The sequence below is a fragment of the Phaseolus vulgaris genome, chromosome 9, assembly GCF_051622355.1.
Source record: "Phaseolus vulgaris cultivar YP4 chromosome 9, ASM5162235v1, whole genome shotgun sequence".
Classification (NCBI taxonomy): domain Eukaryota; kingdom Viridiplantae; phylum Streptophyta; class Magnoliopsida; order Fabales; family Fabaceae; genus Phaseolus; species Phaseolus vulgaris.
Genome location: NC_143506.1, coordinates 31,463,468 through 31,479,104, shown reverse-complemented (window position 1 = coordinate 31,479,104; position 15,637 = coordinate 31,463,468). Strand labels below are relative to the sequence as shown.

Below are 15,637 nucleotides of genomic sequence, written 5' to 3'. Positions count from 1 at the left end.
ATATTATTATAAGTGTACTACGTGCAATCTTTATCAATCTTGATTCCACAATTAATTGCATTCAGTTTTCTAATAAGATCTGGTTTTCAAAAGAGTTTAAGAAAGGGTAAATGTTTTTAAAAAGTTTTCAAAACCAATTCATCCCCCTCTTAATTTAACTTAGCCTCACATTTTTTTTTCGACAAAAAGTGGTTTGTACATGGGGCAAGAGGTTCTATATATTGATGACCAAGCTCCCCTTGCGAGTCTGGCTATTTCAATGTGGAACTAAAAGAAACAATTTGGGATGTCCAAGGTGATAAGTGCTAGATTTCAGTAATACTTCATATTATAATACAAACACTTATGAATATTAAAATAGCTATAATATAACCCCTGATTTATAAATTTATACCTTTTGAAATATTTTGTGATTTTAATTTAAATAAGAATGATTTATTTCCAAATTTGTGTTAATTTCGGGATTCTAATGAAGAATGAAAAGGAAAGGGAAAAAAGAGAATATATAGTTAAAAAGGGAAAGTTGGAACGTTTCAACACTCACCCAAGCTCGCCCAAACTCACCTAAGCCAGACAAAGGATCTCGCCCAAGCGAGATCACTCCAGTGACGTTGGACCTTTTTTCGTGCAACTTGCCCAGGCGAGCCCAATAACGCCCAGGCGAGAAGTCACTTAGCCCAAACTCAATTAGGTTAAATATGAGGCGTGAGGCACAAACCTAAAGAAGATAATTGAGTGGATTGGAATCCAATTGGGAGAATAAAAGGTGTTAAAAACCTTAGAGGAGGCAACCGTCAAGGAGAAACATCCTGGATCTTCTTTTCTTACTCTCCATGCTTATAATAGCCAACATGAGTGACTAATTCTACCATTTGGGATTGAGAGTAATCTATTCAAACTCTTATGTATTGAGATGATATTTAAATATAATATTTTGTTCTTGATTTATGATTGGTATTGTCATTTTATTTGTAATCCTTGTTTCTATGATCTAGATCCTTAGATTTGACTGGAAAGTACTTCTAAGTTTCTGACCCAAATGATACTCGAGTTTTCAAGCTCTTCTTCCATGTGTTTATTCGATGACTTAAGTGTTTTCTTCTCATGGTGTAGTTTTCCATATAAGGATTTGTGGAAGCCCAAAATTGGCCCAAAACATACACATATACAATTTGTTCAAGACTAAGAGAAAAGAATAAAAACATATTATACTCTCCAAATCAATAGAGTCTTCTTCTTGGAGGCTTAATCTTATTTTATCCTCTTAGCCATGGATTTTTAGATGAATGGTTTCCATTTCATCATTACATTTCCATAAGCACATGTAGCACATGGGAAGGTTAAAAGTCATATGAAATAATTACAACCATCGTCACACTTATGAAAGTGACGTGTTATTTAGAAACTCTTCATATGACCTTTAAACTTCAAAATTTCATCAAACATACATCTATTTGTATCTCTTGGATTATAGAATATTCCAAGAAAATCAAGGAATATTATATGATATAATAGTTTGAAAAAAAGAGTTTCTTTATTTCTTCTTCAACTTCTTCCTCTTGTGAGTGTTCCTTAGAATCTTATTATAATCTTTTTCTTTATTCTTTTATTTTCCATGCTTCTTTTATTTATTCTTAAATTCCATTCTCTCCTTCATTAGATTTCCCTTCAATCATATTCACACCATCATTCCAACTTAGAAGAGAATTCATCCATAAATTATGAAGAACCTATATCACAAGGTGATAAGTCACTATTTAAGCTATGGTTATTATTTATTATACCTACCTAAGAAAACTATTTATTTGTTAACTATCCTCTAGGATAAAATCTAAACTACTTGGAATGTTATGTGAACATGTGGAATGTATGTTTATATCCAAGTTTTAGATCCTATGGAAGGAATTGCTTTTTTTATTTTTATTTAATTTTATAACATGCATTAGATGATGTATACATTTATGTTTATGCATGTTCATGCTAATTATAGAAGAATGTCTTAAGTCACCTATTTATGCATGTATAGAATCTAAAGAATGTTCGATTAACAAAGGTTTTTTCTCTTGAATAATATATGATTGTTGCAACTCTTTCATCCTTTGTAGAAGTTGGACTAGAAAGAGATCTAAAACCCCATGAAGTACTTTGATTCTCTCTTTTAGAAGTGTTATCTCCATCTTACCCCTACTTTTTCCAATTAATAAGGAAAAAGGAATAACAATGGAAGAAAAAACAAAATATTTAAGAAGTGAAAGGTCTATAGATTATCTTATGCTTATTACCTTCTTGGATAAGGTGGAACTTACTTTCTTAAGAATCGAACTATCTTTTCTTGGTTTCACCCCTTTATTTTCTCTTCTTCTCTCTCTCTAACTTTGTCACAATTAGATCTTAATCCATTTCTTTAGGAGATAAAGGTTTTAATGTGAAATAGTAGGGTATTAGCAACACTATAATGTATGACATTTATATCATATTGTCATGATTTTCCTAATAACAAATGACTCAATTTTATAAGCACAACATCACATAACACTTTATCATAAAATTTACTAATAGAAAATGATACAAGTACTTGTTGGTTCACAGCAGTATGACCTACCTTTTTCACTTGATTGTTGTAGCTTATGAGATTTAGCACGAGGAACAGTGGTAATTGAAAGTTTTTTCATCACCCTTTGACTTACTATATTGGTGCAACTTCCAACATCAATAATAAAGGTGCAAGTTTCACTCATGATTTGACATCTTCAAGTGAATTTTTTTTTCTTTGAAATCATTTTTAACATGTTGAAGCATGTGCTTAATCATTAACAAATCTCCTTCAATTGAAGATAACTCACACTCTCTATCACTTGGGGATCTTTCACTTGAAGAAGATGAAGATGAGGACGAAGAATGTTGTGAACTTACTTCTCCATTATCTTTCAACATCACAATCTCCTGCTTTTGACACTCAAATGCAATGTGTACAAAATTCAAACATTTAAAATATTTTGTTTTACTTGTCCTTTCTTGAAAACTGAGTTTAAATGGAGAAGATGAAGGATCTTGTGTTTTGTAATGTGAAAAAAGAAAAAAAAGAAAAATGAAAACTTTTGTGAGGAGAAGAAGAATGAATGAGGAATGGCTAGTACTTCACCTTATCCTTTTTATTATCTTTCCATGTGAAATATGAAGAGTTTCTTATGTAAGAACTTTGCTCTTTTAAGTTGATTCTTCACCTTGCTAGCTTGGTGGACACCCCCACAACTTGTATTTTTTTTTTATATAATATAATTTGTGTATTGAATATAATTAAATATTTTCATTTATTATTTTATTAATACCATATATTTACAAATATAAATATAAATTTTATTTTACGATCTACTTTAAAAAAAATTCATGTTTTTATTTGTAATAAACAGTAAATCATTAGTTTTTAAGATATATTTATAATTGTTATACATACACAATAAAACCTAATTTTTTATAAAATACTCAAATTGAAGATAAAAAATTATAAAGAACATTTTTTTTTAATTTATGTGGACTGACCCACTAACCTTCTTCGGATCTGATTAATTAACCTATAAATATTGTGCAGGTGAACTCTTCCTGGTCCATTTACTTCATAAGACTTTATAGATATATAGACATATGAAAATTGAAACTTCATTAATTACTTATGTGTTGTGTCGATGTCATAAAATTAATATTTTATACACTTTAACTTAGCTTAAAAATCAAACTCTTATTTTCTTTAACCATTAAAGAAAAACGGATCTCATAAAAAATACAAAAACATTTAATTAAAGTGAGAATATGTTAGTTATAATTAACAGCACTTGATGGTGGTTTGTTAACTGAAGTGGGTGTTATCCCACTGCAAGTAATTACAAAAAAAAAAAGCTTGAAAGTAAAATAATTAAAAAAAAAACATGTTGGAAGACAGAGGGTATGATGAGAGAGACACGCGCAGTGTACTTGCGACTTCTTCAAATGAGTGAGCAAAACGCACTTGCATAGCACATTGTAAGAAGGGTGGGTTTGGGTCCATCAAAGTTTTTATTTTTATTTGTTCTTCGTTCTGATTTGCAGTGGGAAAATAGAATTGTTACTGTGAATAGTGTGAATTGGATTGGATCGGATCTGGGTATCTTGTCGGAGAGATATGTCACGGGGGAGATCTGATTCGGGAGGGTGGTTGAGGGGGTGTTTGGTGGTGTTCGCGGTGGTTTCAGCCTTGGGAGTGTGTGGGCCTGCGCTCTACTGGCGATTCAAGAACGCCATCTCTCTCCGCAATTCCCACAACAAATTATCTTGCCCTCCTTGCCTCTGTAACTGCCCTCCCCCACTCTCTCTATTCCAACTCGCTCCTGGTTCGTACCTTTTCCTTTCTTTCAGATCATGCAGATCAAAAACATGTATTTAATCAATGAGTAAATGGAAAAGACGCCCACCAATTGTTTGCTGATTTGTTTCTTTTTGTGGGTGCACAGGGTTGGCCAATCTCTCCGTCTCAGGTTAGAGTTTCTCCTCTACTTTTTCCATTTTTACATAACTTCTCTTTTGGTATCTTTACTATGGCTTTTATGATCAGATCAGTGGGGGTAATTATGCTTAACCAATCCCCTCTATCGTCTTTATTGGCAAAAAAAAGAAAATTAAAAAAATCATGTGGTTTTCTCTGTTCTGAGTTAAATGTTGGATTTTGAAACCATGGTGTGAGTTGGAGATCTTACATAGTTGAGGGATATGATATATTTGAAGAAACTTCTCCATAGAGACGTTTAGATGAAAAAAATAAGAAGAAAAAGATGAAGTTAGTTTTTCCTTTTGTTAAAACTAGTTTATGCATATGTTAAAGAATACAATTTTAGAGAAGGACATTATGGAGCTTCTGCAGATTCATTTATGCATAAACTAATTTTAATTTATGAAGAGATTTTTTTTTATTTTTTTTCTTATTATTTTTATCTCTTAGAAGTCCTTGTTCAAATGTGTCTCTCACCTACTTATAAGCTAGTTTTGTAGGATAAATTCAAATTCTGAGTGTCTGAGCATGTAAGGTAAGGACAAAACTAACACTGCTAAATGAAGCTAAAATCATTTGAGCAGTTGTTAAGAGCTGACTATTAAGAGCATGAATAACTTAGGGCCAAGTACTCCAAATATGCCTAGACAGATACATATGGCTCTGACATGACTAACCACTCAAAGATATGGCTTGCCAGACTAACATACAATATATTGACATTCAACCCCAAATCTTCTTTTACTTTTTCGCTTAAAAGTGGGAAAGGTATATAGGGAACTCAGTGCTCTCAAACATTTTTTTGGGTTTCTCGTATCACACATAGCACTTGTTCATCCTGCATTATTGCTGGTCTTGCATGCCCTCTAGCATCACACATCACATCTGTTATTCTGTTAAGATCTTATTCACTTCTTTGAAGTATCATGTGATGATATCCTGTTTGTTTTACAGCATTTTTTGTATGTGAGCAGTTGCATCTAAGTTGTGACTTGATTTTTGAAGAATTTTCCGCATCCTTGTATCTGTGTTGTATCATGCCACATACCTATACTAAGTTTTTTTTAGGTTCTTAGCTAGACTTGTATGCCATGTGATTTGATCTCTTGGCTCAAGTTCAGATGTGACTCTTTTCTTGCTAATTAGTTCTTCATGTTTTGATAATTAAAGACATAAAGGTTAAATTAAAGTTTTAGTGCCTAAACTTTGTTTTCTTTTTTAAATCAGACTTCACACTTACAAATTTGTTAAAATAGTCCCTTTTGTCAGTTTCTGTCAGAACACTTTCATCTGGCTAACCTGGTAGAAATTTCTTTTGTACTGTGTGAGCTTGTTTACATATTACTTCTTTCTTGAAAAGGCCAGTTTCACCAAATTATGTGCACCTTTATTAATTTGGTAGGTGCTTCTTTAGATGCTCTGTCAATCAATGTAAAATGTCCTATATGGACTATATTAGCAGTAGGAACTAATTTCAAAACATATCAGAGTGGGAGAACTGATTTAAAAAAAATATACGGTGATTAAGTTAAAGATGAGTAAAAACTATACAGCTTTATGGATTAAGATTTTAATATAATCAAATATATTTACTGTATATAATGTTCAAGATTAAATAAGTAGGTGAGGAGGTGCTATAGCTTTTAAAATAGGAAATCTAAATTCACATTTTCTCAAATTTCTTATTTCTGATCAGTGTCATGATGAATATAAGAGTATGCCAGCTATTAATCAAGTTCTTGACACTGTCATGCTCAAACTTGTTACTAATTCTGCTACTGGTAATGTAACTGCATTAGTGCATGTGAATAAAATCATTTATGCTGACAAACAGATTGTGGAAGTAACGACCCTGATCTAAAGGAGGAGATGGAGAAGCAGTTTGTGGACCTTCTAAGCGAAGAGTTGAAGTTGCAAGAGTCTGTTACTGAAGCAAGCACACGGCACATGAACATAACATTGGGTGAAGCAAAAAGAGTGGCATCTCAGTATCAGAGAGAGGCTGACAAATGTATTGCTGCAACTGAAACATGTGAGCAGGCAAGAGAAAGAGCTGAGGCCATACTCATCAAGGAGAGAAAGATAACTTCAGTGTGGGAGAGACGAGCTCGTCAAATGGGTTGGGAAGGAGAATAACTGCATAAGTTTCCTTATTTATATTCTTTATGGCTATAATCATGATTATGGTTTTATACAAGAATGCAAGCAAAATGCTTGGTTTGTCCACCAATTTAGGTTAAATCCTTACTGTGTTTGTAACTGTATCCCTTATATGCTAGTATCAAACAAATTTTACTTCAGATGAAGGTTAAAACTCATGTTCATCTACTTCATTATATTTATACACTATATTTAGCTCTGCTTTCAAATAAATTGCTCTCTCTCCCTTTGTTTGTGGGTCATTACTTACATTTTTAAGTACTCAGAGTTTAGATTCTGCAGATTTTACCAAATGAGCACTGATTGCTACAAACATGTATGTTCAATGACCACATAGTTATTTTACTTAATTACATGTTAGGCTCTGTCAAAGAAATGAGAACAATCAAATTGGTTCTCAATTATTTCCAGAAAATGTTATAGTCAATTTTATGAAAAAAAAAACATAAAAATACAAAATCACTTTATTTTCAAATTAATTTGAATGAAAATTAAGACTATTCAGACGTTGCTACTCGATTTTGGAGACGTTCTAGACTACAGGGAAAAAAGGTTAGAAATAGAGTAAAAATGAAAGTTATTTGTTAAATCGAAATTAAGTTTAAGGCAGATAGTTGAGAAGTAGATAGATAGACATCAAAGACATTTGTTTGAAAATAAATAGGTAAGAAATAGAATAAAAAAGGAAATTGTTCAATGGAGAAAAATAATATAAAAAATTGTTTTTAAAGATAATTTAATTATTTATTAATATTAAATTTATTATTACTTATTTGTTATTGTTAATAAATTATTATTTTTTATAATTTATTTTTATTAACATTAAAGTTAACATAACATAGAATTTTACAAGTTTAAATAATTTGTTATGGTCAAACCAATTTCTTTCTAATGTTCATTTGAGAGGATTACTCTATTTGTTTGTCCACGTATAATAATGATGGGAAATTTTGGTCTGAACTGATTCAGATTTTAAAAAAAGTTGTGTTCTTTTAAGTCCGATCAGATTTAATGTATGTAAAAAATAATTCATTGATCTAAAGTGTAATTTATATTAATATATGAGAAGAGATTCACTTATCCTAGTAAAAATAATTATTTTTAATTTAATTTATTTAATTTCAAATTACTAAATGAATTAATAATAACTAGTTTGTGTCTCATGGAAGAAATAACATTTCTTGGAGTGCGATGAATAAAATATATCTCAATTAAACATTATAAAAAAATTATTAAATAGAAATTAATTTTAAAGATAAAAAATAATTAATATATATATCATTAAAAAAAGTTATTAAATAAAAAATAATTTTAAAAACAAAAAATAAATAATTATTATATTAACTAAATTAGATATTATTTTAAAAATTAAAAATATTATTAATATTTACAGTAGTTTTTATTATTAATAAAATTTATAAATTAGTTTTTAAATTGGTATCTAATTAACTATCAAAGTTTTAGCTATCAATTACTTTAAATTTTAAAATTGATAGCTAAAATCTTGTTAGTTAATTAGATACAAATTAACTAATCAGATACTATTTTAAAAACTATTTTATAAATTTAGAAACTAAGTTAAATACAATTAATTTTTGTAATTTATAAAATAGTATCTATTTTAGTCAATATAGTAATCAATTTTTTTTAAATTAATTTTTATTTAATGATTTTCTAGTAGTACATGTACAATGTAAAAAAATAAATTTTAAAGACTAAAAGAAAAGTAAAAGTTCTAGACATGAAGAAACATATGTTATAATTTTTACTCCAGAGCTACCTATGCAGTTTTTTCTTCTTCTCTTGTAGGCCTAAAAGTTATTCTAATTTTGTGTTGAACAAGAGTTTTGATGTCTTCAAATTTGTGTGAATTGCTTGAAGGTTTGTTGTTGCTTGTGTGTATGGGTTCTGGGTAGTTTGAATTTGTAAATTCACTCTTAGTTAGGATCCAAAGTTGGTTTAAATCAAATCCTTTTGAAAAAGAGTGTTTTATAAAGGAGTGGAAAAACAATCAGTTGTTTTATCGTTTCAATCGGTTGTTTTACACTTAGTGTTTTTGAAACAGGTTTTGATAAAGCTTGAAATTGGTTGACTTTGTTGTCAAGCCAATTCAATCGGTTGTTTCGACATTTCAATCGATTATTTTTTGAAAATCCTTAACAGAATTTGTTAAGTTTGGTAAATCTGTTTTAATTGATCCAAAACTGATTTGGCTCCTTCCTTAAATGTTTTTAACTGCCTTTTCAGAGGTTTAAATATTTTGCTTTATGTTCCTGGTAGTTATGATATCAGATTAAACCTTTGAAATCAGTTTTCTCCAAGATTTACATCAAGTTTTGATTTGACTTGTCTAAGAGTGGAATAGGATTGTTGTGTAATCTTTGAATTCAATCTATATCAGGTGTGGTCTTTCCTTATTCTCTATTTGATTTGTATTTCTGTATAGAACTTATTCTCTATTCTGATCTGTGGTATGTTGTTTGCCAAAGAGAATGTGTGTTCTTGAGGGGTTCAAAATTACTTTTTTGGCGTGTGATTTGTAATTTGTGGTTGATTGCTTAGTGAAATACCAGTGGTTTCTAGGGACTGGATGTAGCTTTTGGTGTAAGAGTGAATCAGTATAAATTTGTTTGTGTGATTCTCACTTCTGTTTTAACTTGTTTTTATTAACTACTGATAAAAACAACTGATTGAATCGCATAAACAACCGGTTGATCTTCTGGAAATCAACTAAACAGTTTTGTATCTTGTATATCTTGATTCCTTTAGCTTTGATTCTTCATTGGCTTTCTATATACCTTCAAAGTTTGCGAAAAAACGTTTATAAACAATTCACCCCCTCTTTTTTAAGGCCTACAATTCCAACATTTCGTGCTATGTTCCTATTCTTGTTGGCTAAATAATCACAAGAAGGTAAAAATTCTTTTGAAGAGGTTACATCTTCTAATATAACAACTTCTTTTTATGCCACTACATTCTCTAAATGTTGATGAAGAATTTAAGATTTAACCTTATGTTGGGATGAAGTTTGGGTCTTACAGTTCATTTTCCAAGAATAATGGTTTTGGAATGCATGTTTGATCAAGTAAAGAAATGATACTTATATTACTATATTGTAGTGAAGGTCAACACAAAATGAAAAATTGTGTGAATGGAGAAAATCAAGATAAATTTTGTAAAAGAAACAAAATGATCAACTTTTTGAAAAGGTTGTCAATCTTTGTTTATCATTTCAAAATGAAACATGGAAAGAAATTAGGTTATTAAATTATTCAACAATTACCACAATCATGTCATTCTTAGTCCCAAAAGTGTGTGTTATATAAGGTTTCATAAGAAGATGAGTGTTCAGCAAAAACTCTAATGTAAAAAGAAGTTGAGGAAGAAGGATTATTTAAAGGAAAGATGTATGTTATTTTAAACAATGATGTTTCATCATTCTTTAACAGAGATTGTTAAACCGTACGAGGAATGTTCAAAAGAAAAATTTATATATTAGAGATGTTGAAGAATTTTTTCAATTATTGCAAGCCAAAACAATTTGAAAATCCACTTTTTTATGCAATCTAATGTAATGAAGAGTCTTAGATGGTAAATATTCTCGCCAACAAATCTGGGTCGGATCTTGGAAGTGGATTCCAGGTCAACCTTTCAAAACTGCCGCTTTGAGATACTTGAAGATCACAATGTGAGGAACTCCACCTGTTGATAAGACTATGAAGTCAGCAAGAACATAAAATATTAGTGTGGTATGTATTGCATGGAATAATACTTACCTTTTATTTAGGGTCTTAGGCCCTTTTATAACACTCATAGACCCCTTTTCAGAAGTTAGTAACCATAATAAGTTGTTAAAATATTCTCTTTATTTTTGGGGTATTGATATGCAAAGTATCGTTTTCGTTTGTTGAGATTTGAAGCAATATATTTCAATTGATTCAATTATATTAGATATTTAAGTCGTTTTGTTTTTATTCCTGACGCATTTAATTTTTTCGCTATCTTCTTAAGCTGACCTCTTTCAAGGTCATTGGGTCTGCCTTGATTTTTGGTCGATTTCTATCTGTTGGTCCCTAACTAAGTGGGCCAAAGAGGTATACTTTAAGTGATCGAATCATGACCCGATCACGACCTAAACGATATAGTAAATTTTGTTGGGTGGATAATAAATCAAGAATAGCTTCCCAATAATTTGAAGATGTTATAACTTTTGATACCACATAAAACTAATAAGATGAGTTAGATAATTCTTTTTTCATACTTGGTTAGAGGCAATGGATGAAAAAAACTTCTATCCATAGTAACAAATCAAGATTTAATTGTTGGAGTTGTTATGGAAAAAGTATTTTTAGAAACGCGTCATCGCCTAGAGGTTTCCTGAGAAGTTAATTTGTGATTGAGTATAATTTGGAAATAAATTAAAGGCATCAAGAGCTATATAGCATCTTAGAATCATGGGTACTTGATCAATGCTATACTCAATCAAATTAAAGAATTGAACAATCAACAAAATTAAGTATAGATATGATTATGATTAGTTAACCCAAAATTTGTTGGACATCTCAAAGTCTAAGTCTAGATAGTATTTGTTTTCTTTTGTCTTGTGTATCTGTGATGTATTTTTGCTTTATGAGATGAAATAAATAGGAATTAAAATTATGAAAATAAAATTAGTACTCTGCGCCTAAATTCTAATAGATCCTGAAGAGAATAGAAGTCACAAACATTAATATAATATTGGCCTTTTATGTTTATTCTGGCTATTTAACAAAATCAATGTAGAGGATTAAAATTGAGCAAAATCTTAAATAGGCAACTGAAAATTTACAATTTGAATCCAAAAACAAACATTTCACAATTTTCGTAGATCTAGAAACAAACTTTGGAGTTTAAAATAGAAATATGGAAATGTAAGTAAAAAAGATAAAAAAAAAAGAGAATTTTCATTAAGGATAAAATAATGCCAAATTACATGATAAAATCAGAACTCTTGCATCAGAATTGGTTTCTTTTCCACCAACCATTTTCTCCCTCCAATCTTATATGCCACCCCAAAGTGGAAACTTATCATAAATTAAGGAATAAGAAATTTTACAATTCCAAAAGGACTTGAGAAGAATATGAGACGACAAAACTCAGAAAGATTAAATTACCTTCCAAAACACTATTTTACAATGAAGGCTACTTTTTGAATCTTATGTCAAATATACAAAGGAAAAATCGAAGTGTCATCACACTTAGCAAAAATCCTTGAATGCTCAAGCTCTTCTCATGTCTTGCCTTCGTCCATCACCAAAAACCTCTTCTATCATGTTGCATGTTGGTAAAAAGTCCATCTTATTCTTAGAGCATGATACAAAACCAGAATCCCACACTTTTGCATCACAAGGCTCCAAAACATATCCTTGGTTATAACCATTGCTTACTCCATTATAGTTACCACACCAATGATCCCCATTTTCAGTATTCACCTTAGTCTGCTGTGAGGCAACTCCTGTGTCAGAAGATGTGCATGAATCATCTTTAACTTTTTCATCACACGAATCCTGCCAAACAGGTTGATCAGGGGGTTGAATTAGAGGGCAACGACCAGAGTGATGCAACTCTACAGGATTGTATTTGGAACCATCATCGATGTTCCGACTAGTAAAATCCACTGTTTCATTAGCTGCACAAGTTTCATCAGCAGCATACTCATCATAGGTTTGCAAATCATTATCATGGCAGTCAGCCATACAAGACTCATCCTGACATACAGGGGACTCAGCAACAGAGTCCTCATCTTCCTCTCGAGTTGCAATATCATTGCTGTCACTACCTTGCCATTCATCATTATCACTGTCAATGTTTAATAGGTCATTCCTGTTTTGTTCTGCCCTCCTTCGAAGCATAAATACATTAAAGTAGTAATTCACTATTTCCTTTTTGGTTCGTGAAGGAAAAGCAATAGAAAGATAGTTCCAGAAATTCTTGTCAAGAGATGCTGGATTATTGAAAACAACCTCATGAAATAGTTGTTCATCCTCAACACTCCATTTTTCTGCCACTTGTTCTCCCATGTTAGTGAAGCCCAATTCAGTGAATTTCTCAGGTCCAAAGGTTTTTAAAAGTTTATCTCTTTCTTCTGCAATATGTTGTCTAACACATCTCATGGATCCCTGATCTTCGCAGTTACACTCAGTTCTTCCCTTTCCAACTTCATCGTCACAGCTAGATAATTCCATCTGAGGCAAAGGAATGACACAGGTCCCCAACAGTTTTTTCTCAGTTTCATCCCGGTCCCCAACAGTAAAGTCTGTATCCGAATCTGAAGCTGAGACATTTGATTTATTAGTGGCCCCCAAACAATCCAAAGCTGGAACATCAGCTTGATGATTAGCTCCAACTGATACAGGTTTGCGAGGAGAGTGTTCTAGGAGTATGGAATAAATGTCCTCGTAGCGAGTCAGGGTCCTTATTGGTCGCTCTGGACTAAAATACTCTGGAAAAAGGGAAAGATGTAAAGGTGGTTCTAGGTGGAGATCTTCAGTTGTGCTACATGTGGCCCATGAAGAAGCAGGAATATCAATAACAGGAAAGCTTGTTTCAGAGTTCCCAGCCTCTATAGGAGGGTCGCCAAAACTTTCACTTTCAAGCTTCTCAATACCTTCACTACTAACTTGCGTACATCCATCCTCTACAAGTTATAATTCAGCTACATCAAAATGTATTCGGTGAAATCTAAAATAAAATCTAAAAGGCATATTTATAAAACACCAAACAGTCCTTCAATTCTCCCATTTCCAGGTTCAAGCAGTCATATATGAATGATACTAAATTTTAAACTACCAAAAAATAAACAAGAAAACATATTGACAATACTATAACCTACTAGGAAATATAAGGAAATCACTAAAAAATAGGGGACAAAAGATACAAAAATCAAGAAAGTTGAATACCTCTAAAACCTGAAGCTCAAACATAGATTTTAAACTGGTTCACTAATAGAATGGAGTTGAGCTACAATGATTATCTAAAGTTTCACTAAAGCACAAGCTTGAAACTCGTGGAAATGCTTATTTTTTTAATTTCAAATATACAGTTGATGCTCAAAATTGGAGGGACCGTCAACTAAACACCCACCCGAAGGTTTTGGCATGTGGGTATGATAGTCATCATCAGGAAAGACAGATTCTGATAATGAAAAGAGCTCATGGCTGGGTCCCGCATGTTTTGGGTGTTTGAAAGACCCCTCAAGTATTTCCTCAGCATCAAAAGAACGCTTCTGCACCATGATTACCTGCAGGACAGGATTCAACCAAGAATAAGACAACAGAAATTAATCGGAATAAAATGCTTATAGCAGCAACCAGAAAGATAGGTAAAAAAATCATGAGGCAAACAATTTAGGATGAGGGATGATGCATGCAATATAACATCGAATATTTGAAAACAAAAACAGGTCAGAACCATTTCTAAACATTGAATTAAACATCTTCAACATATCTCAGTAATTCTCAGTAACCATGGAAATTCATCATGGATAAATACTACATAATCAATTCAAAACTTAATTCACCAGTATGTTGTATTGTGTTAAAAACCAAGAACCTGTATAAAAGCTGGCTGCAAAAGCAAATGACATTAACATATTGCAGAACACTTCTCTATAAACACATGCATGTATACTTCACAAATACTTAAGAGCAAGATGATATCATACAACAACAACATTGTAAGGCCGCTAAATAGAACACTAGATGTTGAACCCCAGTCCTGAATAACAATGTCTTACATTTAAATCACTGTAACTAACTTATATTATATATTAATAAAAGGCTAGTGGCCCCAATAACCAACGCAACATTTCCTTGTACAATCAGAGCCCAGTGAACACCATTAGCAATTGCAACATTATTTACTCCGAAAAGGCAGACACTCGTACCACTGACAACTTTAACCAGAACATTAAAAAAAAATTGCCCCCATTATATTGAATGAAGTTTCCATAATATCGCAAACACAAACAATAAATGTCACAAATAATAAAAATAACAACAATAATTATTAAATATATTATACCTTAAATCAGTCTCCTTCAAATTATATGCAGCCGGCTGAATCGGACAATTAAGAGCTCCAATTGAAAGGAATCAAACAGGAGAATCCTAATTTTTCAAGGAATTGAAATTTCCCGAAAGAAATTCAACAAAACAACAAAAGCCCCAATTTGAAAAAACCCTAACCCTAGATCTTTACAAATCCAACGAGAAAGATGGACAAGTATTACGATTCGAACCGAATCGAATCACCCGAAGCGAGATCTAACAACCGGGACAGACGTTCAGAAGGATCGAAGCCAAACCAACACGCGTCGAAAATAATTTACAAAATTCGCAGAAACCGAACGAGGCAACAGAGACCCAGAACCCAAATCGAATAGAAAATCTCCCCTTCCAGATCCCGTATTGGGAAAAACAGATCCGGAATATTCCTCTACGGAAACCCTAAAAGCGGATCCCGTGAATCGACAGGGCCAAAATTGGGACCGGTGGGCGCAGAAAATGGAGAGCTGGGTGAAGGCGGAGTCGATTGGAGGGTTGGCGGCAAAATTGGGGGTGGAATCGAAGAAGGAAGGAAAAGAAATGAAGATCGGAAAACGCGGCTAAAGACGAAAGGGGAAAAAAGCTAGGGTTAAGTTTTTTTTTTTTTTGGTTGGTGCGGAAAAGGAATAAAAGGAAGAAACGACACCGTATGGTTGTGTGTGAATTATGGGAAATGCCCCTGGTGTTTGTTTGGGGTGTGAGGGATGCGAGTGCGGTATATATGGGACAGTGTGGGAACGAGTTTGAGGGTAGATTCCGAATCATAATTATCATTACTCAAGCCTCATCTGACACGTGGCATTCTCTCAAAGGATCATTTTCTGTTTTCTTTTCTGACTTTCCCTTTTATGGGCCAACGTGAATTTTGTGGGTG

General features: G+C 32.1%; 2 protein-coding genes across 3 annotated transcripts; one reads left to right on the top strand and one right to left on the bottom strand.

Annotated features, from left to right (window-relative positions):
- The first annotated feature begins 3,925 nt into the window (after positions 1-3,925).
- Positions 3,926-6,892, top strand: LOC137821001 (uncharacterized). Its single transcript, XM_068625387.2, has 3 exons — positions 3,926-4,364; positions 4,485-4,508; positions 6,354-6,892. Exons 1-3 carry the CDS (start codon positions 4,157-4,159, stop codon positions 6,653-6,655), a joined length of 534 nt encoding a protein of 177 aa, XP_068481488.2. The 5' UTR covers positions 3,926-4,156; the 3' UTR covers positions 6,656-6,892.
- Positions 6,893-11,603: 4,711 nt separating this feature from the next.
- Positions 11,604-15,357, bottom strand: LOC137820417 (uncharacterized). Of its 2 annotated transcripts, none has more exons than XM_090295409.1 (3): positions 14,741-15,357; positions 13,618-13,958; positions 11,604-13,355 (listed from the first exon to the last, which is right to left on the bottom strand). In XM_090295409.1, the coding sequence occupies exon 3, from the start codon at positions 12,901-12,903 to the stop codon at positions 11,938-11,940; it is 966 nt and encodes a 321-aa protein (XP_090151535.1). In that variant the 5' UTR covers positions 12,904-13,355; positions 13,618-13,958; positions 14,741-15,357; the 3' UTR covers positions 11,604-11,937. The 2 variants fall into 2 exon arrangements, with proteins under 2 accessions (XP_090151535.1, XP_068480601.2); XM_068624500.2 differs by having other exon boundaries at positions 13,802-13,958.
- Between the last annotated feature and the right edge of the window lie 280 nt (positions 15,358-15,637).

Bases quoted from the DNA above. Each gene is read 5' to 3' on its own strand.
- LOC137821001 (XM_068625387.2), top strand. From the start codon at position 4,157: ATGTCACGGGGGAGATCTGATTCGGGAGGGTGGTTGAGGGGGTGTTTG. The intron at 4,365-4,484 runs GTTCGTACCTTT...GTGGGTGCACAG, and splicing joins TCTATTCCAACTCGCTCCTG to GGTTGGCCAATCTCTCCGTC. The intron at 4,509-6,353 runs GTTAGAGTTTCT...GCTGACAAACAG, and splicing joins GGCCAATCTCTCCGTCTCAG to ATTGTGGAAGTAACGACCCT.
- LOC137820417 (XM_068624500.2), bottom strand. From the start codon at position 13,952: ATGGTGCAGAAGCGTTCTTTTGATGCTGAGGAAATACTTGAGGGGTCT. The intron at 13,356-13,801 runs GTGGGTGTTTAG...TATAACTTGTAG, and splicing joins CCACATGCCAAAACCTTCGG to AGGATGGATGTACGCAAGTT.